This window comes from Anomaloglossus baeobatrachus, chromosome 1, assembly GCF_048569485.1.
Source record: "Anomaloglossus baeobatrachus isolate aAnoBae1 chromosome 1, aAnoBae1.hap1, whole genome shotgun sequence".
NCBI classification, from domain to species: Eukaryota; Metazoa; Chordata; class Amphibia; order Anura; family Aromobatidae; genus Anomaloglossus; species Anomaloglossus baeobatrachus.
Genome location: NC_134353.1, coordinates 374,704,864 through 374,732,515, shown reverse-complemented (window position 1 = coordinate 374,732,515; position 27,652 = coordinate 374,704,864). Strand labels below are relative to the sequence as shown.

The 27,652-nt window shown below is 41.9% G+C and overlaps 1 protein-coding gene across 3 annotated transcripts in view; it reads left to right on the top strand.

Annotated features, from left to right (window-relative positions):
- PDE4C (phosphodiesterase 4C) overlaps positions 1 to 27,652 on the top strand; it is a 574,417-nt gene that overhangs the window by 315,243 nt on the left and 231,522 nt on the right. Inside the window, exon 1 of one of the 3 annotated variants that reach the window (XM_075352495.1) lies at positions 19,895 to 20,580. The exons of the other annotated variants lie outside the window; for them this stretch is intronic. Coding sequence (XP_075208610.1) covers positions 20,450 to 20,580 — 131 coding nt within the window. The 5' untranslated portion in view covers positions 19,895 to 20,449. Of the gene's footprint in view, positions 1 to 19,894; positions 20,581 to 27,652 lie in introns of those variants that run through there. 3 annotated transcript variants of the gene reach the window in all.

The following is a 27,652-nucleotide window of genomic DNA, read 5'->3' as shown; positions in this document are numbered from 1 at the left end:
CTGTATTTGTAGCAGGGGCTGCTTTGCAGGTTTGCATATAGTGGCTCCGCTGAATTTGCATTTATGTTCACTAGTGTTAGTGTGCAAATAACACTGACCATTTGTGCCCTGTTAATTTGAATCGAATTATACTGAAGTCTGTAGTTGTCCGTCCAGCTCTCTGGGCTCTTAGCAGCTATATCCATCCATAGCACGGTGGACCCCGGGTTGCGCTTAGAATTGTATGTACTATCCTCCTTCTAAGCCACCAATCCCTTAACAGCATGTGCACTTTGCTCTGCCCTACTGCAGCAGAGCCTAAAACATAACTGTGAATGCACAAGAAAGCAATGTCTGCACAGGCACGAGAATTCTCCTGACTATGAGGATGACACAGGAGGCAACATCCATGTCAATCAGAGCAGGAGGACGACAATCAGCAGCGGAGAGGACAGATAGATGCCACTGCAAGCACGTCCATGGATCGGACCGTCCAGATTTACATGGAGCGAGGGTGAATTTCAAAAGTTTTGTGGGGGGTGTACAGGGGGAGTCAGGGGATAATACAGTCATATGAAAAAGTTTGGGCACCCCTATTAATGTTAACCTTTTTTCTTTCTAACAATTTGGGTTTTTGAAACAGCTATTTCAGTTTCATATATCTAATAACTGATGGACTGAGTAATATTTCTGGATTGAAATGAGGCTTATTGTACTAACAGAAAATGTGCAACCTGAATTTAAACAAAATTTGACCGGTGCAAAAGTATGGGCACCCTTATTAATTTCTTGATTTGAACACTCCTAACTACTTTTTACTGAGTTACTAAAGCACTAAATTGGTTTTGCAACCTCATTGAGCTTTGAACTTCATAGGCAGGTGTATCCAATCATGAGAAAAGGTATTTATGGTGGCCACTTGCAAGTTGTTCTCCTATTTGAATCTCCTATGAAGAGTGGCATCATAGGCTCCTCAAAACAACTCTCAAATGATCTGAAAACAAAGATTATTCAACATAGTTGTTAAGGGGAAGGATACAAAAAGTTGTCTCAGAGATTTAAACTGTCAGTTTCCACTGTGAGGAACATAGTAAGGAAATGGAAGAACACAGGTACAGTTCTTGTTAAGCCCAGAAGTGGCAGGCCAAGAAAAATATCAGAAAGGCAGAGAAGAAGAATGGTGTGAACAGTCAAGGACAATCCACAGACCACCTCCGAAGACCTGCAGCTTCATCTTGCTGCAGATGGTGTCAGTGTGCATCGATCAACAATACAGCGCACGTTGCACAAGGAGAAGCTGTATGGGAGAGTGATGCTAAAGAAGCCGTTTCTGCACGCACGCCACAAACAGAGTTGACTGAGGTATGCAAAAGCACATTTGGACAGGCCAGTTACATTTTGGAAGAAGGTCCTGTGGACTGATGAAACAAAGATTGAGTTGTTTGGTCATACAAAAAGGCATTATGCATGGAGGCAAAAAAACACGGCTTTCCAAGAAAAGCACTTGCTACCCACAGTAAAAGTTGATGGAGGTTCCATCATGCTTTGGGGCTGTGTGGCCAATGCCGGCACCGAGAATCTTGTTGAAGTTGAGGGTCGCATGGATTCAACTCAGCAACAACAATAATGTGCAAGAATCAGTGACATCAGGGGATGGATATTTTAGCAAGACAATGATCCAAAACAGCGCTCCAAATCTACTCAGGCATTCATGCAGAGGAACAATTACAATGTTCTGGAATGGCCGTCCCAGTCCCCAGACCTGAATATCATTGAAAATCTGTGGGATGATTTGAAGCGTGCTGTCCATGCTCGGCGACCATCAAACTTAACTGAACTGGAATTGTTTTGTAAACAGGAATGGTCAAATATACCTTCATCCAGGAACTCATTAAAAGCTACAGGAAGCGACTAGAGGATGTTATTTTTGCAAAAGGAGGATCTACAAAATATTAATGTCCCTTTTATGTTGAGGTGCCCATACTTTTGCATCGGTCAAATTTTGTTTAAATGCGGATTGCACATTTTCTGTTAGTACAATAAACCTCATTTCAATCCAGAAATATTACTCAGTCCATCAGTTATTAGATATATGAAACTGAAATAGCTGTTGCAAAAACCCAAATTGTTATAAAGAAAAAAGGTTACCATTAATAGGGGTGCCCAAACATTTTCATATGACTGTATATATATATACAACTTTGTGGAATGTAGCACAGGCACTGCTAAAGGTGCTAGTCTTAGTAACCTAATTTACATAATAACGGCAGAAATTCTGCAACATGAAAAACTTCCCACACTCATTGCGTATAAGCTTTCTAACCAAGTTCTCGTTTTGGGGCTGTACAGGTTTACATGACCTTGTATTTCTATTACCTACACATGTCATGTATTCTGTTTTGTTACATTCCACATCCCAATAGATTTTCTTTAATGTTGCGAGCATCCTATGTTCAATTTTCCTTTCAGATACAAGATCATGCACTCATACGCTATTGCTCCTGCCAAAATCATTGGGGCTTGTTGAGGTTTGGTGGTATTCGTTGTACTATGGACACTATGATGCAAGGGCCAATATAGACTTTGGGCAGTTGTTTAATAGACTATTAGACTACTGTATGATCGTTTACAGTATGGAAGTCATTGTGTCCGGTCACCATATGGAGGTGCTATTCCCTCATTATTGTATATGGTGGCATGATTTAGTCACTGTGATAATTTTATGTGAGGTAGGGCTAATCTAGGTATACAGACTCCAGATTCTTGTACAGCATGGATAGCCCTATATTTCCCAATACCCCCCGAGGCAGACATATTATTGGTGCAACCTGTTCCGCTACCCAGGGGCCCAAGGGGTTAAGGGGCCCATACTATCTTCAAAGCAGGTAGAATTGTGCATTTTGATGAACTTTTGAGCTGCAAAGGGCCCGAATATTGTTTTTGTACAGGGGGTCCCTTTTCTGTATGTGTCTGCCAGTGACTACACCACATATGTTTTGGAGTCCACCCCACTAAAAGCCAGGACATAGCTGTGCAGTCGTCTTATGGAAATGTCACTCTGCACAGCATTTCTTTTCTGTGAGGTACAATAGAAAATGATCATTTATGAATTACTAACAGCAAAATTTCACATACATTGTACAGCCATTGCTATCCTTTCATTCCTATCACATAATATAGAAATTAATTTATAGGGTCACAAATCAGGGTGATAAATTGACTTGTTCTTGTAAAGTTCCTGTAAGCAGACATCTTTCTGATGTTCTTACAGGGTTGCCAACCATTGCCCTGTCCGTAAAAAAAAAAAGTAAGATGGCCGTGATTTTTTTCTTAGGCTGATGAAACTTATTCAGTTTATTTTGACTTTAATTATCATTTTACAGTTTACAGGGAATACAGTTAATGACTTCTTATCACAATTATGGCTGTAGACTTGGATAGACTAAGCTATCCAAGAAAAGTCAAGTTGTCTACTCTGTGTTCTTCCTGTAGTAGGATGGAACCAGTCACTTCTGCCCTTTACTGCAGATCACCTGCTCCAGGAGTTTGTCATATCTGTTTATTTTGGCATTTAGGATGTGACATTGTAGCTCATTTCTCGGAATTTAGGCTTTGTCTCCCTCTAGTGGTTACATAAATTCTTACAATCAAGAGCTTTTTACAGTAGTAACAAAATGAATACATTTCAACTGTGTCACACTTTGCATTTTTTACAGTATATTTATTAACCTGCAGTGTGTTTTTAGTTATTTAAATGCATTTTGTTGCCCCATTGAAATCAATAAAGGGTGCTTTACACACAACAACATATCTATCTCAAAAATGTAATAACCCCAAATTTCTAAAAATTCTCCTTTATTATATCAAAGCTAAAAAAAGACTCATAGACATAAATACATACAATGTCTCAACTGGAATCAGCCAATAGAGGGGTAGATACATGGCAATAATTCATCCTTCAATCACAGATCAATATACATTTCTCCTCCTAAACAATTCCTCAGAGGGAAAAACTGCAATTTTTCAAGGATTTACATATGCTTCATACCGTTGTTCATATTAGATATTTTTTTAAAAAACTAGTAAACTCACTGTTACACAGTGGTTTAGGAACTGAAAACAGAAACAAAAAGATATTTTGTCTCTATAGCTAGTTCCAACCCCTATCCAGTTTTAGAGACCATATACCCACAGTAATACAAGTGTCATCCCTGATAGCTTCTTTTAATATATTTTATGACCGCTATTCAACATCCAGATCACATCCACAGCTGGTCAATTTAGCAGAGGAAAAAACAGGGATAACTTTAAAACTAGGCACATCCTGGAATACCCATAGGTTATTCCTAACAGAACCAACACCCAACATATAGTGTACGCTCATCTACTGAACTGTTATTTTAGATGCCATGCACCTTGTAGAATGCCAAAAGGTCATTCACTGCAGAACAGAGGCCTAATATTCATTTTTATTTATTTATTTATTCATTCATTTTTATGAAGAGGAATACTATTTTCTACTTCAAGGGCATATGTGATCAATATTTCATCTATCAAGAATTTTATCAAGGAACAAATTATGGTTATTGGACTTATTCTGTGTAATCTTTGGCATATATGTGTTTGTTGCTTTGCTGAAAAAATCCTTTTTCTAACAGTTCGGTTGATGGCGTTGAACCAGTATTAGGCCTCTGTTCTGCAGTGAATGACCTTTTGGCATTCTACAAGGTGCATGGCATCTAAAATAACAGTTCAGTAGATGAGTGTACACTATATGTTGGGTGTTGGTTCTGTTAGGAATAACCTATGGGTATTCCAGGATGTGCCTAGTTTTAAAGTTATCCCTGTTTTTTCCTCTGCTAAATTGACCAGCTCTGGATGTGATCTGGATGTTGAATAGCGGTCATAAAATATATTAAAAGGAGCTATCAGGGATGACACTTGTATTACTGTGGGTATATGGTCTCTAAAACTGGATAGGGGTTGGAACTAGATATGGAGACGAAATATCTTTTTGTCTCTGTTTACAGTTCCTAAACCACTGTGTAACAGTGAGTTTACTAGTTTTTTAAAAAAATATCTAATATGAACAACGGTATGAAACATATATAAATCCTTGAAAAATTGCAATTTTTCCCTCTGAGGAATTGTTTAGGAGGAGAAATGTATATTGATCTGTGATTGAAGGATGAATTATTGCCATGTATCTACCCCTGTATTGGCTGATTCCAGTTGAGACATTGTATGTATTTATGTCTATGAGTCTTTTTTTAGCTTTGATATAATAAAGGAGAATTTTTAGAAATTTGGGGTTATTACATTTTTGAGATAAAATTGACCCCTGGAATATATCAAATTGTATTTGAAAACAACAACATATCTAACAAAATGTCGTCGGGGTCACGGATTTCGTGACGCACATCCGGCGTCGTTAGCGACGTCGTTGCGTGTAACACCTACGAGTGAGTGTTAACGATCAAAAATACTCACCTAATCGTTGACACGTCGTTCATTTTCAAAATCTCGTTGGTCGTTGTGGACATAAGTTGTTCGTCGTTCCTGAGGCAGCACACATCACTACGTGTGACCCCGGGAACGGCGAACAACACCATACCTGCGTACTCCGGCAACTAGGTGGGCGTGTCGTTCATGCGGCTGCTCTTCGCCCCTCCGCTTCAATTCGACGCCTGTCGTGTGATGTCGCTGTGATGCCGCACGAACCGCCCCCTTAGAAAGGAGGCGGTTCACCGGCCACAGCGACGTTGCTAGGAAGGTAAGTATGTGTGACGGGTACAAGCGATATTGTGCGCCACGGGCAGTGATTTGCCCGTGACGCACAAAGGACGGGGGTAGGTGCTTTCACGAGCGTGTAAAGCCCCCTTTAGGCTAAGCAATAAAAAAAGATTGATCAGAAAGCATATAAAACACATTAAAATGCAGCGGAAATATACATCTGTATGCTAAATTGCCACTGCATTTTCTGGTGATTGCATTTTTGCTGAACAAGAAGAAACCCATAAAACTATCCTTAGATTAAACAAATTGTCCTCGTTCAAAAAATCCCTGTCCCCGGGTGCAGTTTGTTATAAATAAACCACATTATACTCATTCCCAGGGCCATCGCTGAGCCTCCACTGCTGCTGCCGGGGTGTGATATTGCCTGAAGTGCAGAAAAATAGGGCGGCTCAGCAGCCACTCCACCTACAGCCACTGCACTCACGGATTGGCTAATCCAGTGCCGGCTAGCTCCACTGGCTTGCGTGTAGCTTAACCAGGAAGGCGCCAGTAAAGTCATCATAATTTATGCCACAAGAATGGTGTAACTTACAACAGAGATGCATTCAGTCCATAACTGGAGTACATGTCTTACAGTAGCTGAAAGATGCCCCAAATTCATTAACAGGTGCACGCCACTCAATGAATATAGCAGATCTTATGCCAGACATGGCGTACCACCATTGGCAGCAGATTATGCAGCCACTATAGACCCCGTGAGTCGATGAGGCCTAGTGCCAGCGTCAACACCGGGCCCCCCCTCCATCATTCTCCCTCGGCATCTGAGATCTGACAGCTCAGCGCAGCGGACATGACGATGTCGCTTCATCATACCCTCTGTGCAGAGCAGTGAAGACCGGGCTTCAGAATGCTCCTTGTCTAAACTGGAACAGGGGGTCAAGGAACAGAGGTGAGTATTTATTTTAATCAGTTAGTACACTGTGGTGGCTGTAATACTACATTATTAGTACTACATACTATGGGCTGTGTACTGTACACAGGAGGACTATGGGAAATGCATTATACTATATGAAGGACTATGAGCTTTTCATTTTACTGTATGGACGACTATCGGAAGTTCATTATACTATATGAAGGACTATGCGGGTGCATTACACAGTAAGGAGGACTATGGGGCCTGCACTATTCTATATGGGAGTACATTATATTACATGGAGGACTAAGGGGTCCATTATATTATATGGAGGATTATGGGGGTGCATTATATGATATGGAGGACTAAGAGGTGCATTATAATATAGGGAGGACTAAGGGGACTGCATTATATTATATGGAGGACTATGTGAGGCTCATTATACCATATGGAGGATTTTTGAGGTGTATTATACTATATGAAAGGCAATGTGGGGCCCATTAAACTATACAGAAGGCTGTGTCAAGGCCATTATCATATTTGGAGGGCTATGAGGGAGTCTTTCTACTTTATGAAATGCGATTTGTGGGCCTTATACTTTATCAATTATACAGTGTGTAGGTTTGTGTGAAGTTCATCATACTGTGCGGAGGACTATGTGAGGGCCATTATACTGTTTGGAGGGTTATTGAGGGCTATTATACAGTGTGGAGTGGTGTGAGGGCCATTATAATGTATATAGGCTCATACTGCATGGAGGACTGTGTGGGGGTCACAGTTCGGGATCATACAGTGTTGGGGACATCATACTTTGCTTGGGCAGTTGAGAGGGGTTCAGAAGAGTCATCATGTGTGTGTGGATGAATTCACTGTTGGGTATCATATAGTATTTTCAGAGCACTTTTGTTACATTTTACTTAATGGGTGCAATGAAAGGGGAATCTAGGGGCTTCAGTAGGAGAAGATTTACTTTGCAAAGGATGAAAAGTTGTGACATATCCTATTATGTGACTCGAATGTTAGTTTTTTATTACTATTTTTTGGGGGACAGTTAAAAATTTTACTTTTTGGTCTATGATTTCTATATATGCCCTTGAATGCCAGTTTACTCTTTTGGCATACATACAAAACATCAAGCTTGGTAAATTGGAACCTATTATTTTTGTTTTAGGGGAATTTTTGCCTCTTTTTGGCTATATGCTACATATGTTACTTTGAGGTCTATAGTGCAATATAAAACACAAGACAAATGTGTTGCTTTGTGCTGTGTACTGCTGCTTTTAGGGTCAGTGGCAGCATGTTCAGAGTATGGCTTTTTTCCAGCAGGCTTCTCCATAGAATTTAAGATACTACAGAGAGAAAAGCATAGCAAATCAAAAGAACAATCTAATAAATGTTCTCTCAGCGCAGAACGAGATATGTCAAATACATTTGTAAATTATGGTTCACTTTTCCTAAGAATTCCATATTTTACACCGGTCCGAACAAAGGAGATAGTGGATGTGATTTTTGATGGTTCCCCAAGGGAACTTTTCTAATCAGTTCTCAAATTTGTAGAGCATGGAGAAAGTTGGAAATTCTAACAGAAATTTGTTCTAAGGCATCATACGCAGACAACCCCTATAACCATTAATATCTTGTAAATACCAACTTCTTTAAGGTATTTTTTCATAATATTTACAATACTTTTTAATTAAAGGGAACCTGTCACCAGATTTGGTGACTATAAGGTGGGGCCACCACCACTGGGCTCTTATATACAGCATTCTAACGTTGTATAAGAGAGTCCAGGCCACTCTCCGTTCTCCGGTAACGGCGCCTTTTCTTTTGGCCATCTTTGTCCTCCTACCTCTGAAGCCTGGGTGCATGACGCATCCTACGTCATGCACACAGAACAGCATTGAAGTCCCGCGCAGGCGCACTTTGATCTGTCCTGAGTATGGCAGATCAAAGTATTGTAGTGCGCCTGCGTGGAACCTCAATGCCGGTTAGTGTGCATGACGTAGGACGCGTCATGCACCCAGGCTTCAGAAGAAGGAGGACAAAGATGGCCGAAAGAGGCGGCGCTGGTATCGAAGAACGGAGACACCCATCCGACCAGTCTGCAGCGCACCGCCCCGCCCCTCAGATGTGTATTATAAAGTGTTTTTTTACATTCTACACAGCAGCCTGGGCTCTTATATACAGCATGTTAGAATGTTGTATATAAGAGCCCACTGGTGGTGGCCGCAGCTTACAGTCACCAAATCTGGTGATAGGTTCCCTTTAAGTAGTTTATCTATAGCTACGGTAAGTCTGTCACTTTTTTGGTGTAGTACTCTGAAGAGGACAGTAGGTGGTGCTATTATATCGTCTATTTGTGAACATTGGCACACTTAACCTAGCATATTTTATGGCAGCTAAAGTAAAGGAGATATTTGGAGTGATTAGTGAGAAAATCAAATCTATGTCTGATATGAAATTGGTGCCATTTTTAGAAGTTTTTAAAAGTAATTGTCGCTCACACTTGTCTCAGCAGATGGTAAAAGGGTTGTGTGGGTAAAACAAGTAATCACCTATTCACTGGTGATAACTGATTACTGGGACCAGCACCGTTCGGAAGAGCTAGACTATACCCGTTCTAGACTGGAAAGGCAGATCAGATGCCACTCAGTTTTCTATGGGGCTGCCAGAAAAAGCTGAGTGTAGAGCTGTGCATCCCCATAGGGAATGAATGGAACAGTGGTCAAGCATTGCCGCTCCATTCTAAGGAAAATAAATGTTTACTGTTCTGCCTATTGGTTCGGGTCTCCGCTGTTGGACCCCCAGCGATCAATAAGTTATCACCTGTTATGTGGATAACTGGTTTTAATCGGATAACAACTTTGAACTTTACTAAATGGTATTCCACAAGATACAATCAAACAGTTGTAAACCGCTAAACTTTTCAGGGCTTCTATAAAAGCAGTTCTATGAATATTTCCCCAAAACTCTTTTTGTGTGTTTGTACTTTCCGGATGGCGGTAAAACAACTGCTCAATACTGGTGATGTATCACTAATAGGGCAGGCCATGTGACTCTCTGTGAAGCCCACGAGGTAAGAGGCAAAGTCCTCTGCCCAACATCACCCATTCGGATAGTATCTGCATTCTCAAGATGTAGATATAGTTGAATATAATGGTGGAACAGGGAGTCGTCTGCTCCCAGCTCCACCTTTCAGTCTGTGCATCAGTCTCAGCCATTCAGGCATCTCAGTAATGGGAAGTCTTTACTGACTACAGATTTTACCCCAGAATTGAGAATTTTGATGATGGCTGATCAATTCTGGCGGAGAAAGAAGCAAATTGGATTAGATATATTACAAAGTTGCTTATTTTCATGTGTACTATTCATTTACGAAATATAGATTAAAATCACGGTTAGGCTTTCAATGGGTTGAGCAGTCTAAAATCACAAATCTAGAGTCACTCTATGTAAGTGTACTGAGCGAGCCTATGGCCCTCTACTTCGATTCTGGGCGGGAATAGGCATATTGCATACTTGCGACCAACCACTTTATCACCCTCACAACCTTGGACCAACTGTCACACCCTATTTGGCGGGGACTTCCTGACCTTGACATACATCCTGCCGATCTTGCGAGCACATGAGCTGTGTCTGCGCAATCGCCGCTGAGAGCTCTTCTTACATGGCACCCGAGCCTTGGCTCTCACAGCCAGAAACGGTCCCCAGCTGTTTAAAGGGTTATTTCCATCTCAAATATCTTATCCCAAAATGTAGTAGGTGAAATAATTTAGCAAATACCTCCATTTAGAAAGTTATCATAGTTCTTCTGGTTTACTGTCACTTACTTGATGTGCAGTGCATTGCAGGCGCTTAGGTGTCCATGGTTATGACTACGCATATAGTAACAGTTTCTAGTGGTCATAACCATAGATACCTAAGTTATTGTAATGCACTGCACTTGAGGTAAGCGACAGTGAACCAGAAGAACTATACTACATTTCTAATTGGAGGTATTTGCTATTATTATTATTATTACTACACCTACCACATATTGGGATAGGATCTTTGATATGGGAATAACCCTTTACCACGATCGATATTGATGGCAACATTTAGGGAGCCAGGAGAGAGAGTGTGCTCCCTCTCCCGTCCGATCAGTGCCCCCGTGCCATCATCGCGAGGGCTCAATCGTTACTATGGCGTCCCGAGCTCATCATGACGACCTCCAACTCACCCAACTACAGGAAGCCTTATAGACCATACTAAGAATATGATCTAAAATGCTGCTGTTAGTTTTGCACTAATAGATAATATGTATTGCAAAACTGGTGCATTGCAATATATTATAGTTGTTCAATATATTATACAAGTGATCAGAGCAATAACAGTTACTGTCCCATATAGGGATTAAGTAACAAAATTAAAAAATGTTGTTCCAAAATTGTAAAAAACAACAAAAAAAGAAAAGAAAAATATACCAATAAGTATGTATAATTAAAAAAAAAAAAAAGAAAACCAGAAAAAGAACCCCCCCCCCCAAAAGAAAACCAGCAAAGTCTGTGCTCCCAAATCCAAATGCCCCCCTCCCTTAGGAGGACCACAATGTGTCTACATCCCAGTTAACATCCACATGTTTGGCATTGTAGTGAGGAAAGCCAATTTAATTTATGGGGTGTGTGTCTACAGAAGCACGAGGTGGGCACAATGCTGTACTGGGCAAGGGCTTATGTGCAATTTTTCATTCTGCAATATTCACTGCGTTTGACTCCATGGGTGTTTTCAAAAGACTAAGTTGTCACTTTACATGTAGATGAACTCACAGAGGGGTGTAATTTCCAGGGGGGTAACTTGTGGGGCATTTCTGCTGTTCTGGCACCTTAGGCGCTCTGCCAATGTAACAAGGTACCCGCAAACCATTCCAGTAAATTCTGAACTCCAATATAGCGCTTTTTCTTTTCTTCACTTTGATCTGTGCCTCAAAAGTATTTTTTGGCCACATATGGAGTATTGGCGTACTCAGGAGAAATTGCACAACAAATCATACAGTCTATTTTCTCCTGTTACCCTTGTGAAAATGAAACATTTGAAGTTAAAAAATATTTTTGTGGTAAAAATGCTCAACGTTATAGATTTCTGTGAATTATATGTGGGTTCAAGGTGCTCACCACATGTCTAGATTCCTTTAATGGTCTGATTTTCAAAATGGGGTCAATTGTAGGGGTGTTCTACTGTTTAGGCACATCAGAACCTTCCAAAAATGACATAACTGCTAATAATGCCAGTCAATTTTGCATTCAAATACCGCTCCTTCCCCTTCAAGGCCTGCTTTGTGCCCAAACAGTAGTTTTCCACCACATATGAGGTGTCAACATTAACAGGAGAAATTGGTACATTTTCTCCTGTTACTCTTGTGAAAATGCAAAATTTGGGGCTAAAGTAACATATTTGTGGTAAAAATACATTTTTATTTTCTGTAAAGCACCTAAAGGGGTTAATAAATGTCTTGGATGTGGTTTGAGCAGTTTGAGGGGTGCAATTTTTAGAATGGGGTCACTTTTGGGTATTTTCTTGCACCTAAGCCTCTCAAAGTCACTTCAAATATGATGTGGTCCCTAACAAAACGTTTTGCAAATTTTGTTGAAAAAATTAGAAATTCCTTATAAACTTTTAACCCTTCTAACTTCTTAACAAAAAAAATGCGCTGATGTAAAGTACTCGTGCACGAAAGGTTATTTAGTAATTATTTTGTGTGACATAACTCTCTGGCTTAAGGGCATAAAAATTCAAAATTGACATTTTCTATATTTTTACCAAATGTACATTATTTTCACAAATAAAAGGTAACATTTTCATCGTAAATTTACCACTATCATGAAGTACAATGTGTCACGAAAAAACAATCTCAGAATCACCGAGATCCGTTGAAGCGTTCCAGAGTTATTACATCATAAAAAGACACTGATCAGAATTGAAAAAAACAAATGGCCCAGTCATGAAGGTGAAAACAGGCTGGGGGTGAAGGGCTTAAATGGGTTGTCCTCTACTCAGACAACCCCTTCTTAAAGGGAACCTGTCAAGTGCACTATGCACACAGAACCACGAGCAGTTCTGGGTGTATATTGCTAATCCCTGCCTAACTGTCCCTGTATCTAGTAGCATAAATAAAGAGATCTTTAGGAAAAATATTTCTAAAGATCTTTTATTGTATGCTAATGAGCGCGGGGACTAGTCGCAAGGGCGCTAGTTCCTGCACTCATTCTGCTCTCTTTACATGGCAGCACGCCCATAGTGGCGTGCTAACATGATATTCAGTTCAGCATCACCAGCAGTGATGCACGTACCTGTGTTCACTGTCACCACTGAACCGAAGTCTTGGCACTTTCGGTCATGAACAGTATGAAGCCGGGTGTACGCGTTCTGGTTTCAGAGAAGTCTACTGCGCATGACTGGAAATGCCAGGATTTCGTATCAACGATAACAATGGACACAGGTACACGCGTCACCGCTGGTGATGCTGCATTGAATAGCTTGTACGCCCCTGTGGGCGTGCTGCCATGCAAAGAGGGCGGAATGAGTGCAGGAACTAATGTCCTTGCAACTAATCTCTCCACTCATTAGCATATCATAAAGGATCTTTACAATACTTTTTCTAAAGATCTCTTTATCTATGACGGTGTATACAGGGACACTAAGGCTGGGTTCACACATAGCAACAGCGACAGCGACAACGACGTCGCTGTTACGTCACCATTTTCTGTGACGTAACAGCGACCTTGTATGTCGCTGTTATGATCGCTGCTTAGCAGTCAAATACAGCGACGCAGCAGCGATCATAACGTCGCTACATGTGCAGAGAGCAGGGAGCCGCGCACACTGCTTAGCGCTGGCTCCCTGCACTCCTAGCTACAGTACACATCGGGTTAATTACCCGATGTGTACTGCAGCTACATGTGCAGAGAGCAGGGAGCCGCGCACACTGCTTAGCGCTGGCTCCCTGCACTCCTAGCTACAGTACACATCGGGTTAATTAACCCGATGTGTACTGCAGCTACATGTGTAGAGAGCAGGGAGCCGGCACTGGCAGCGTGAGAGCGGCGGAGGCTGGTAGCGAAGGTAAATATCGGGTAACCACCTTGGTTACCCGATGTTTACCCTGGTTACAGCTTACCGCAGCTGCCAGATGCCGGCTCCTGCTCCCTGCTCGCTTCATTTCATCACTCTCTCGCTGTCACACACAGCGATCTGTGCGTCACAGCGGGAGAGCAACAATAAAAAAACGAACCAGGGCTGTGTGTAATGAGCAGCGATCTCACAGCAGGGGCCAGATCACTGCTCAGTGTCACACACAGCGAGATCGCTAATGAGGTCACTGCTGCGTCACAAAAACCATGACTCAGCAGCGATCTCAGCAGTGATCTCGCTGTGTGTGAAGCACCCCTTAGGCAGGGTTTAGCAATATGCACCAGAACTGCTCATGGTTCTGGGTACATATTGTACCTGATAAGTTCCCTTTAAAAACTATATTCCCCCTTTTCAAATAAAAATACCATATATCACCTCTCATATTGTATATTAAATAAGCTAAAATTAAATAAATAAATAAATAAATAAATAAATCAATGCAGGATTTATGTGGTCTAACAATGTCACACGAGCCTTGGGAGAACTGGAGCCAGTACGAGAGTTGAGAATATGGTATTTTTATTTTACAAGGGGAAATATAGTATCTAAGAAATGATTCTCTCAGTTTTGGGGAACCCCTTTAAGGTGCTTCTACGTTAACCAATTTGCGACATTAAATGACCATCAATTGGTAAATGTTTACCGATCGGCAATCGTTTAATAGCCATTCAGGTAGACCATTATTAATGAAGAGCGTGTAATAAATCGGTTAGTGCGCATAGGCTGCCCTTGTTTTGCAAATCCTGTTTACCCAGGTCGATGCGCTATCGAGAACAATGATGTTTTGTGCAGCATAAAAGCTCATTTCATCCCTTTGTTCATTTATCGGGTGACTGGCAGCTTATTTACATCTCAAAAATATTGCGATACGAGCATTCTTAGGAACTCTCATTCACGGTATTCTTTCGGTGTAAATGTTGTAAATGCATCTTTATTCAAAAGTTATTTGCACGTTGCGCCAAAAAAACATTGGAAACACAATGATAAATTCCCTTTATATATTCAAATACCTGTGGCCAAACATTTTTGTAACCCAGACCACAGCATCATGGACATGAAATTGCTGGTATTGAAAGGAAATTTCAAGTCCCAGAGAGACAGGAGACTTTGGGAATACTAACATATGAGGACCTCTGACACATTCAGAGCAGGAATGAATGTGTCACATGGATTTATGTCTTTTTACATTAATTAAGAAATGTGCTCCAGTCCTCAGACCATCCGGGGGCATCACATCCCTGGACCAGACCCCAATCAGAGGACAGTAAAACTTTCACACTCCTTATCTATGAACTGCTGCAATATTTATGGCCACAACAGTTTGTCTTCTTGACATACTGATCGTTCTGCTTCACATAACTTGTCTTTTTTACTGCTCAATTCTATGTCCTCTTGTGTATAAATATGTGACTCTTCAGATTTTGTGTTATATTGCGCCTGATGAAAAGACCTGCGTAGTCTTGAAAGCTTGCTATTATTACCATCTTTTCAGTTAGCCATTAAAAGTTATCAACCACTGAAGACTCTCAGTTCTTTTAAACAAATTTTTTTATCTCTACTGGCTAAGGGCTCATGCGCACGTTGCGTAATTGCATGCATTTATGCTGCATATTGCACTGCAGCGTAAATGCATGCGTCCTGCGTCCCCTGCACAATCTATAAAGATTGTGCATGATACATGCGCACGATTATTTTATGAACGCAGCGATTTGGGTGCTAAAATTTTGACCCAAATCCGTGCGTTCATAATATGAGCATGTCAATTATTCCGTGCGCTATGGATACAGCTCCCACTCTGTCTATGGTGGGGGCAGCAGCCATAGTGCAGGAAATCGGCTTTTTTTACATAAAAACTGCATTCATTATGCAGCGTTTCTGCAGCGATTTGAAGCGCACATGTGCTGTCAAATCGCTGCAGAATATTCAACAGTTACGTGCGCATGAGCCCTAACACGGTACAAAGATATATTATACCTGTATCTTTACATATTCATACATTTTAAGGGTTCTCACACTGGCATATAAAAAAAATCTGTCCCATACTCATCCAGAAATGTTGGCAAGAGAAATCCATATGGCATTCCGTATTCTAGCATGACAATTTTTCTCAACAGCTTTTATTCCACAATCATTTACTGTACCATTTACATTGTTCTATGTTACAGCATGATAATGTATCCGTAAAAATCGGATAGCATACAGATGGTCCATGTGATATCCGATTTTTCCTTGCACCCATAGACTTGCATTGGCGAATTTCAGATTATTTACATTGCAATACACAGAATGAGGTCCTCAGCTGGGAAAAAAATTGCAGGTCAACACTGCCTCATTGAATAACATTGGTCCGAGTTGGTTTCTCGTATCGCACTCATCCGAGATACACGGCAGAGTCAGCGTAGCATTGAAGTGAGCGTAGCTACCCGAATCTAATCTGTTCCCCACATGCTTGTTCTAATTTTCCTATATTAAATATTTCATGCTAATCACTAATAATAAACATACAGTAGTGAATCGTTACATAATAAAGATGCCAGGAGATAATTAAGGCTTTTTAATCATAGACAGATGTCTAAATATTAGCTTTAAGAGTTCAATGGACAAAATAAACTGCAGAGCAAAATGGACTAAAGTCCAGGTCACTTATTTATGTACAGAAGGAGTTAAAGAGATACTAAACCTAAAGTATATTTTAGATATATTTACTGCTCAGAAACATTCAGGATTGTCTTCAGGTGCCATCTGCTTTATAACCACTTCTAATTCAAGAACATATTTTTGCAAGACATCATCATTTATGATTATTTGTAGTCAATTAATATTTTTTGTCTTGTGGTGTTCGCTGCCATTTTTGCTTCAAATACTTAAAAATGGCCCTCGCGGTTCACAAATTTTGCTGTCTTCTGCGAGAAGTGGTAGAGCATGTAATAGATGGCTCCTGGGTAAAGATGAGCAGGTCTTTCGAAATTCAAATTTGCGGGCTTTGCCAAAAATTCAATTTGTGTCTAATAAATTTGCCATAAATCACATTACTGGTAATTTCTAATAGCTCTGAAAATACAAATATAACACCCTTGGATTTCATAATGATAGAGAGAGAGATTTAATTTCTATATGATCTGCATTACCCAGTGAGTCTTGCACCTGGCTGTGCACTGGGACCTACAGACCTCTGATAATCCAGGTACTGGCTACAAGGTCTGATAATCCTCATAGGATAGAGCATGTTATGTCATAGCTACAAGGCATTATAGGTAAAAAGTTGTAAAACATCTTTACCTTTCTCTCTGATGTTTCAGCAGTATGGGAAATTGTGCTGGACAAGTTATGGTTTTGGTTTTTTTTTGCAATCCTCGTAAATTGAATGTAAAAGTTTTCCAATCAATCTACAATTTCAGGAAATTTGACTTGAAGTCAGTTCTCTATGAATCAATCCGCTCATCTCTACTTCTGAGTCCTGCTCTGTACTATAGACGCAAGGCAACTGTGATCGCACTAGCGATGACATTTTCCAGAAAAATGCTTAAGTTCCCCATAAACTATCATTATACTTGGTAAAAAAGTTGAGACTGTCCAAGCATCAAAATGCTCATTACAAGTACCGAGCACTCCAGCATGGTAGTGTTCGCTCATCACTACTGGTTACGAATACCTTTTCCCAAATTTTGTTTCTAGCTCCTCACTACTGGTTACGATTACCGAGCACTCGAACATGGTAGTGCTCACTCATCGCTACTGGTTACAAGTACCAAGCACCCAAACATGTTAGTCCTCATTCATCACTACTCGTTACAAGTACCGAGCACCCAAGCATGGTAGTGCTTGCTCATCACTTCTGGTTACAAGTACCGAGCATTGTAGTGCTCGCTCATCTCTACTGGTTACAAGTGCTGAGCACTCAAGCATGTTAGTGTACCGCCCCGGTGTTAGTCGGGTTGCTCGGATCCGGGAAAGTCGCTCGAGGGGGTCGTCCAGACCCGGCTTGGTGAACACTTTGATCCGTAAAAGGGGGTATTTACAGGGAAGAAGTTTGTGACACCACCTGTAGGTTGCGGTAATGGGAATACCGCCACTGCTGTAAGGAGTACCGGGGCAGATGGAGTTGAGCAGCCTGATATTAGTCCCTCCACAGGTAGGGAAGGCCCCAGGCTCAGGGTGTTTGGTGGTTATTTGGGAGAGCAGGGTGCAGGGGACCAAGGTACTCACTGTGGATAGTCGATGTGCTGGATGATGATTATAAAGGAGACACACACTGCAGGTAAACCAAATTCTCTGTGTGCCACTGCGGATAGCCAGTCCAAGCACCCGGTCCCACCGGTGTCACTTAATGATCCGGAGCCTGTCTCCATGCACAGTTTTGTTGTCTGTTGGTGGTCCCCGTGGCTTGAAGCTGTTGGGGGCCCTGCTCACTATGTGTAGTGTAGCCGTGCTCTTGAGGGCTGGTACTTGGGACTTCAGTGGGTTGCTTTGTTTGTAAAACCCTGTCCCCCGCGTTGTGCTGATGCCCTCAATCTCTGAGCTCTGTGGGAAGGTCCCTGAAGGTCCCCTTACTCTGCAGGTTAATTGCCAGGACGTTGAATCGGCTCCTGACCTAGGGTCCTGTACCCCGTCGTGCTCGGTACCAGTCAGTTCTTCTGGGCTTGCTGGTGCCGACGGTCTTCCTAGACTATGTCCGTCGCACCCTTATCCAATGTCACTGCCACCGGTCCCTGACTCCTCTGGTCCCGGACCACTGTATGCGACCCAACCTCGGTCTTGCTCCCCGGAAGCTCACTCTCCCCAGCTCCTTTCTCTTTGAGTGCTCTCACTCGACTCTCTCTACTTCCCTCCCACCATTCTGCCTGACCCCTAGGTGGGTGGCACTTTTCCAGCTGGACCAATGCACTGGTGTGTCTGACAGGTCATGATGGGAGGCGTTGATTGGGATTTGTGGTGCTGATGAAGGCGACATCGGTTTCCGGGAACTTGGAAACTTGGAACCATGGGGCCGTAGGTCCTGCATCCTGGGTAAAAGGATGCAGTTCCCTGTGGCACCCTGATACATTCAGGGGCGCCACATAAGTGCTCGCTCATTACTACTAGTTAAAACTACCGAGTACCCAACATGTTAGTGCTCACTCATCACTACTCATTATGAGTACTTAGCACCTGAGCATAGTAGTGCTTGCTCATCACTACTCGTTATGTCTACCAACAACCCGGACATGGTAGTGCTCGCTGATCACTACTGGTTACGAGTACCAAATACCCAAGCATGGTAATGCTCGCTCATCACTACTGGTTATTTGTTCCAAGCACCCGAGCATGGTAGTAGTTCTCCCTCATCACTACTAGTTATGAGTACTGAGCACATAAGCATGGTACTGCTTGCTCATCACTACTGGTTACGAGTACTGAGCACCCAAGCATGGTAGTGCTCGCTCATCACTACTCGATATGAGTACCGAGCACCCGGGCATTGTAGTGCTCGCTCATCACTACTGATTATCAGTACAGAGCACCCTGGTTATTTGTTCCAAGCACCCGAGCATGGTAGTAGTTCTCCCTCATCACTACTGGTTATGAGTACTGAGCACATAAGCATGGTACTGCTTGCTCATCACTACTGGTTACAAGTACTGAGCACCTGAGCATGGTAGTGCTTGCTTATCACTACTTGTTATGTGTACCAACCATCCGAACATGGTAGTGCGCGCTCATCACTACTCAGGATGAGTTAGCTGCAACCTCTGATTTGCTCCATATGTACAATTCACAAATTGTTTTAAAATTGATAGATTTTAAACATTGCAGATGTAAAAAAGTGCAAGAAAATAAATCAAGCCAATAATCACAATCTAACACAATAGTACTCTGAACATGAAATTCTGGTCTCTGTCTTGATTGAAAAGCAAAGAAGCACAGTGCTTGAATAAAGGGTTAGCTCTGTAAAGAGAAATCCTGGCAGAGCATGAGTGAGGCGTTGGCCCTCCCCCTTATGGAGTACAGTGACAATGACATCACAGCTGAGGGAGAGATCGCTCGGCATCCTGCACTGGTGGCATTTCTTTACTGCACTCTTTTCCAGCTGTCACACTGGACCTACAGACCTTCTTACTTTCACAAGCGAAGTGGACACGGCAAGTTTTCCTACTATTTTTGGAATTCTAATTCATGCTCACTTTTACATCTGCCTAAACCTGTTCACCAAGGTAACGCAGATAGACATAGACTGAAATCTACAAGCAGGCTGGCATTGGATCTGCAGATTCTGCCTTGCTCTCGGTATTCTTCTTCTGGAGAGTATGATTCAACTGAATTGGGTTACTGAATGGCAGACGCTTAGGTGACGAAGTATTTTTGGAAACATAAGATTTCAATCTCCTCTTATTGTTTGTCGAAAAACAGACTCTGGAAACCATGAGAAAAATTATCTTCCCAAAGAGGAAATCGAATAGTATGGACTACTGTGTAGACTCTCCATAGGAAAGCCAGCTGTGATACTGTGCTTCTTGTATCATCTGTTACTTCTAATAATGGAAATATATTTTAAAGGAAGGGTTAAAGGATGTTTTGAATGGGTCATAATTAACTCTAACAATCCTGCGTGGCATATAATATTCCGACACTCTGGACGTTTACGGACTGTCTAGCTCTGAAAGCATTAGCGTGGATATGAGTTTACCTACAAACTGTGGATTCCTGGCTCCTATGGACTATGGAGGCTACAAGATATTCAATGGACAAGTATATGGGTCACCGTGTGCAGTCAACAGGCCCATCGATATTGTACAAAGAAGGAGACGGTAACTAGTTATATATTTAATCTTTATTTGGGTTTTGAAATGATGATACTTTGGTGGTGCTTTTTATAGAGTAATATGTCATCTTCAATGGAAGTGACATCTGCACTGCCCTATTAATCATCAGAGTGTATGTATTAGTAACTGAGCCTGTGTTCTTTTCTCAGCCTTTCCAGTGGATGTATATGTAAAACGATAATAACACAAAACATTATTAATAAATTACTATTATTCTTTCCCTGGAAATTAACAACCAAGGGCATGTGACTAGATTACCTGAATGATTGAGGTTGATGGCATGAGCCCCAATATAAAATCTGTAGCAGAGGCCCCAGGTCTTGGGCATTTTGTAGTTAGGATTATATGAGTGGTTTTTATCAGTCTTGTTCATGGATGTAGGATATGTTCACAGCATTGTATAAGTATATAGATATATAGACAGAAATGTTGGGACACACCTCTTAATTAGAGATGAGCAAACCCAAGATTCAGTGTTCGTACCAAACACAGACTTTACAAAAAAAAACAGAGTTTGGATTCTGAGTTCGGGTGCTTTACGTATGCAAACCACTCGTGCAAGCATTGCTGTTTTCAGGTACGCCCGGTGCTCAGGTGTGGGTTTCTATGGCTGAGAAGCTACGTACAACTCTTACATCACCAAGCACAATGCCAAGCATCGGATGGAGTGGTATAAATCATGCCACAAGTGGACTCTGGGCAGTGAAAATGTGTTCTGTGGAGTGATGCATCAGGCTTCTCTATCTGGCAGTTTGATGGATGTGTTTGGTTGGGCAAATGACAGGAGAATGTTAACTTCCTGACTGCAGTGTGCCAACTGGTGGAGGGGTTGTTTTTCAGAGTTCAGCCTAGACCACTTAGTACCACTGAAACAAAACATTAATACTTCATTGTACCAAGTTATTTAGATAATTGTAAATACTTAGAGATTACAGGCTCTACCACACACACTATAGGTGCTTAGAGGATAAAGAATCATATAGTAAAGTAAACCCCAACACTCAAATAAAGACAAAAAGGGGAAGTATGCGTAAGTGCATTTATTGACTGACACACTGCAAAGGGAACCTAACCAGAGCAACAGCACCAACGTTTCGGCATAGAGCCTTTCTCAAGGTTTTTGTATCACTGGTCAGAGTAAGGAAACACGGGTCTCGAAGGACAACCGGAGGTTTTGCAAATAGAGGTAAGGTTCCACACGTTTTGCAGAGTGTGCTCATAGGTGGAGGGGTGACAGGATTACAATGTGAGGTGAATGGACGCCTGCAGCGGCAGCCACTCTCCCTGCCATTTGTGCCAGCTCCGGACCTCCACTGCAGGCGTCCATTCACCTCACATTGTGATCCTGTCACCCCTCCACCTATGAGCATACTCTGCAAAACGTGTGGAACCTTACCTCTATTTGCAAAACCTCCGGTTGTCCTCCGAGACCCGTGTTTCCTTACTCTGACCAGTGATGCAACAACCTTGAGAAAGGCTCTATGCCGAAATGTTGGTGCTGTTGCTCTGGTTAGGTTCCCTTTGCAGTGTGTCAGTCAATAAATGCACTTACGCATACTTCCCCTTTTTGTCTTCATTTGAGTGCTGGGGTTTATTTAGATAATTGTATGCTTCCAGCTTTGTGGGAACAGTTTGGAGAAGACCTTTTCTGTTCTAGCATGACTGTGCATCAGTGGAAAAAGCGAGGTCCATAAAGGCATGGTTGGGTCAATTTGATGTGGAAGAACTTGACTAGGCCTCACAGAGCCATTACCTCAACCTCCTTTTGAACACTTTTAAAAACTAGAACAGTGATTGTGAACCAGTCTCTCTTGTCCAACATCACTGTCAGATCTCACAAATGCTCTACTGGGGGAATGGGTAAAAATTCTGACAGACACACTAAAATATTGTAGAAAACCTTCCCAGAAGAGTGGAGCTGTTTTAACTGCAAAGGGGAGACCAACTTTATATTACTGTTTTTGGAGATCAAAAGGGATGTCATAATAATGACTTTACATGTAATTTGGGTTGCCAATCGTCCAGAAATTCATTCGGTCCATAAAAATAGGACACTTTTTTGCCCTGACCGTAAAGAAAATTTAAGATGTCCTTAATTTTTTTAAACTGAAGAAACTTCTACAGATTATTTTGATTTTAATTATAATTTTATAGTTTGCAGTGAATGTGTCTTCATATCAGAATAATGGGCTGTAGACATGTATCACTTGCAATGTGTCCATAAAAAATATCGTCTATCTGTGATTTTTGAAAAACTGTAAAGAAAAAATTAAAAGTCAAGTTGGCAATCCTGGGTGTAATGTGCAGGTGTATCAGTACTTTTGTCCATATGGTTTATAAATACCCACATGTAAATGTAGGTACTTGTAGAGCCACTAAGCTCCGGAATCAGTATTCAGCTCCATTGTCCTTTTTGCTGTAATCCAGAACACTGGAGAGAAACTTGTCAATGTGCTGAAGCCGTCACTGATTAATATCAGTCCTCCATCTCGGCTTCTTATCAGAAGCTGATATTACACACAAAGCTGCAATACCTAGAAGCTCAGCGGTCTACGTTTTCATACATGTTAAAAAAAATACTGCTACTATCATTAGGTGTGAACAAAAAAAATAAAATTTTAAAAGCAGTTATTTCAATGCACAGTTGGTATTATTTATGCAAATTGTGGATGCATAATCTAGGCTGGGCTCACACTCACATTTCTTAAGGTGGTTGGATGTTTTTGCAAAATTGATTTTATTCCTTTATGGGGGTTTTTGCATGATCAACCCAAATGTTAAATCCCGATGTACAACTGAGACATAAAATGAAGTCAATTTACAATATTTTTTTCATTCACTTTTGGGGTTCTCTAAAAAAAAAAAAGGATAAACTTATCCATTGCATTTACGGTTTACCCCATACTTATAAACATTCTATCTATTGCATAATAGAAAGATTAGAAACCAAAGTCAATGAACACAGGAGTATTAGAGCAGAAAACCAAAGAAAAACTCCTAAAATGAATATTTATTTATTAATATTAAAAATCATTAACTATAAAAGCTATGTTGCTTCTAAGTATCTACTCAGTATAGATCGGTCATGTGAGGTGGGTGTGGAGAAAGGTGGAGACGATTAGTGAGATGAGAGTGTTGATAATCTCTTAAATATAGGTAAACCAACTAGTCGTCCTATGATTATGGAAGGGGGGATTTTTTCTGTCCCTCCCTGTCGCCTACCTGCCGGCGGAGGTGCACCATAAAGTATTGGGTGCCTACCCGCTCCTCGTCGTCTTCCCCTATTCTCTCCCTGCAACCCGCCAGTTACCAAAGGAAGCACCCACCACCAGAAGAGGATAAATAGTGCCAGTTGTCACAGGTCAATAGATATTATTTACCTAAGGTTGCCACAAATATGACAACCATAAACCAGCTGCACAGGCAATTAAAGGGAACCTGTAATCAGAAATTTGGCTTTCAACCTAAATGTTTCCCCCTCTGCAGCTCCTGGGCTGCATTCTAGTAAGGTTTCTATACTTTTTGTGCCCCCTTTTAAACCAAAATAAATACTTTATAAAACTGTACCTTTCGGTTTGAAAATCTTGTAAATTATCCATGGGGGCGGGCCGTGTGGCGTCCGTTGCTGTATCTTACGCCGTCCCCCATGCTCCAAATCATCCCTCAGAACGCCGCCCACTGCGCCCGAGGTCACGTGCACGCCGGAACACCTAGTGACGTGGTCGCAGGCACAAGAGTATGGGCGGCGCTGTGATTGCATCGCAAGTGCCCGCCCATACTCTCGTGCCTGCCCTTTCCCCACTGCCTCCAGCGTTCTGCACCGGCTCGACGTCACCTCCTTCCCATCATACCCTGCAGCAGGAAATAGATGGGAGGAGCGGAGCAGGCCACCACAGGAGAAGCGGAGGATCTGAGCGACGTACAGAGGTGAGAGCGCGCCCACGAGAGTATGGGCGGGCACTTGCAATGCAATCACAGCGCCGCCCATACTCTCATGCCTGCGACCACGTCACTAGGTGTCCCGGTGTGCACGGGACCTTGGGCGCAGTGGGCGGCGTCCTGAGGGATGATTTGGAGCATGGGGGACGGCGTAAAATACAGCAACGGACGCCACACGGCCCGCCCCTATGGATAATTTACAAGATTTTCAAACCAAAAGGTACAGTTTTATAAAGTATTTATTTTGGTTTAAAAGGGGGCACAAAAAGTATAGAAACCTTACTAGAATGCAGCCCACGAGCTGCAGAGGGGGAAACATTTAGGCTGAAAGCCAAATTTCTGATGACAGGTTCCCTTTAAGTCTGCACAGTCGTACAAAGAGGTACTTTATGTGTGTAATCACAATAAATCTAGAGGAGATATTAACAAATCCCAGCAGGGATGACTTATCTGCTGGGACCATCCAGTGACATATCCCGACGCGTTTCCCCCTTATATGTTTGCTTAGGGGTTCATCAGGGGAGGTTCAATGGCTTTCATATCCAATCCAAAATTTTTCGGTCCCCACATGCTACCCCGGGCTTTCTGTGATCCATCATCCTGGTAGGTGCATCGCCCTTTGGGCTATACTTGGAATTATTTGGCTCATTAGGTTACCTTACACCTTTGGGCTATCATCTACCGGTTGGGTATTTACAACCCTGGGAGGGTGTTTGGATCTTTTGGAGACTTGTTCTCCCCCATTCTTTTCCGGGACACGTGGGGTGTTTTCCCCTTCAGCACTTATTCCCTCTGGTCCTTTTTTCTGTATCACTTCGATAAGTTATTGACACATCTACAGCATTATTTAAATAAAATATTTTATACATTTATAACTATGGCTTGTTTGAGTGTCTCTTTTACCTGGCAAATTTAAAGACTCTCTTGTTTGGGTTCTATTGTTATTTGAGTTGTTGCCAATAATATTCTTATGTGGCTCTTTTATGTTTGTATTTGAGTAGATACTTAGAAGCAACATAGCTTTTATAGTTAATGATTTGTAATACTAATAAATAAATATTCATTTTAGGAGTTTTTCTTTGGTTTTCTGCATAATAGAAAGAATAAGGATTCACGAAAATTCATAATTGTGGATCATCCCACTTAAAGGGAATCTGTCAGTAAGATCAACTCTTCTAAGCCGTATATATGAACATTCAGGTTATAGGAAGCTGAATAAAATGATACCTTGATATCTGCAATCCGATGTCTTATGTCAAAGAAATCCACATTTTTCTTAAATTAACAGTTAAGATCTATGAGCTGAACATGGTTTTCCCTAAGATTCTGCCTCCAGAGCTTATTTTATATGGAAGCGGGAGTTACTAGTGTGAGACATGTAGATCAGGAAAGCAGACAGTCAGTCATTACATGTCTCACACTGGTAGCGCCACCTAAATAAGCTCTGGAGGCAAATTCTAGAGGAGATCTGTGTCCGGCCCAAAGATCTTAATAGCTCATTTACATACTAAGAAAAACATGGATTTATCTAGAAGACATCAGATCACACATATCAAGGTATCATTTTATTTAACTTTCTATAACCTGTATGTCCACATGCAATATATGGCTTAGGAGGTTTGATTCTACTTACACATTCCCTCTCACCTTCCATTTGTCTTTAAAATATAAGTATAAAAATGACTTATACTCAAGAGACTTGATATCTATTATACCCTACTGTTAAATTAAAAACAATTTAAACCAACCCAATCCCATCATGTAGGGTGGAAAGTTCAGCCAAGATACTCTTTTTCTTCTGCTTTCCAACACGACACGGGCAAATTTGGGTGGAAGGTACTTTTGTGCAATACCCTAATCAGTCTTGGATAACTCATAAGGTTTTGGGCTGCAAATATATATTCTTCTATGTATGTGCCAGGCAGGAGGATGCTCTCTTTATGGTGGGCCTATGATTTCCCTTGACTTGATTGAAGTTTTCCATTTTATGGTTCTTTAACATGCAAAGATATCAGATGTTTTGTTTAAATTCCTTATTATTCTGACTGAAAAATGTCTTATCTGCTAGAAAAGGAATCTGACGTGTAAAAATTGTCTGTCGATGATTGTAGCATGCATCTGAATGACTACTCCATTATATGGAATAAAAAAAAATAATTTTAGAACAATCATAAAACATTGTACCAGGTACCGAGGGAACAGGCAGAGATGTAATCAGGCAGCCGAGGTTGGGGCAGGCAGCACAGGTTCAAAATAAGTAGCCAAGGTCAGGAGAAGAGGGGTCAGGTTAAGGGGGTAATCAAACTGGGTCAGTACCAGGAGAGACTAAATAGAGCAACTAAGATACAGTGCACTTGAGCTGAACTGACAAAGACTGTGCGGGAGGAGCTGTCTAATACACCCACTACAGTCAGTGGTAGGCTAGAGAACAAGACCGCAGGTGATTATGTGCCGCCCCCGTGCCAGCAGCCGAGCTGCTCGGATCCGGATTCGCAGTGGCTCAAGGGTCTCCGGACCCGGGGGTCGTGCGGCCACTCAAATGAAGGGGGTTAATTACAAGGGATTTTATAGAGTTCGTGACGCCACCCATGGTATGTGGTAATTAGGAGTACCACTGCTGCAGTTGGGAGTACACGGGGATGATGGAACGGGGCAGCCAGGTGTTGTGACCCTCCACGGGTAGGGCGTAATACCCCAGGGCTCGGTGATTGAAGGAGAGTGCCGTTGGATGCAAAGGGATCACTTGATAAACCAAAGTTCTGGATACCGCTGTCGCTGAGGGAAGCTTAGTTCGGGTCGCGTTCCCAATGGTGCTGCCTGGTGATCCGTGACCTGCTTCCTGGCACTAAGTTTACTTCTTTGGTGGTCCCAGTAGTATGAAACTTGCCGGGTCCTGCTCCCCACTATGGCTAAGTGTGGTAGCTTGCTCTCAGGGTTCACGCTTGGGATTCTCTGGACCGTTTTGAGTGGAAAGTCCTATCCCCCTCGTTGCGCTAGTACCCCAATTTTGGAGCGGGTGGGAACGGATCTTGAAGGCTCCGTTCTCCTCGGGTAAATTGTCAGGTTGCCTGAAGCTACTCCCTGACCTAGGGTCCACGTACCCCGTCGTGCCTTGTTT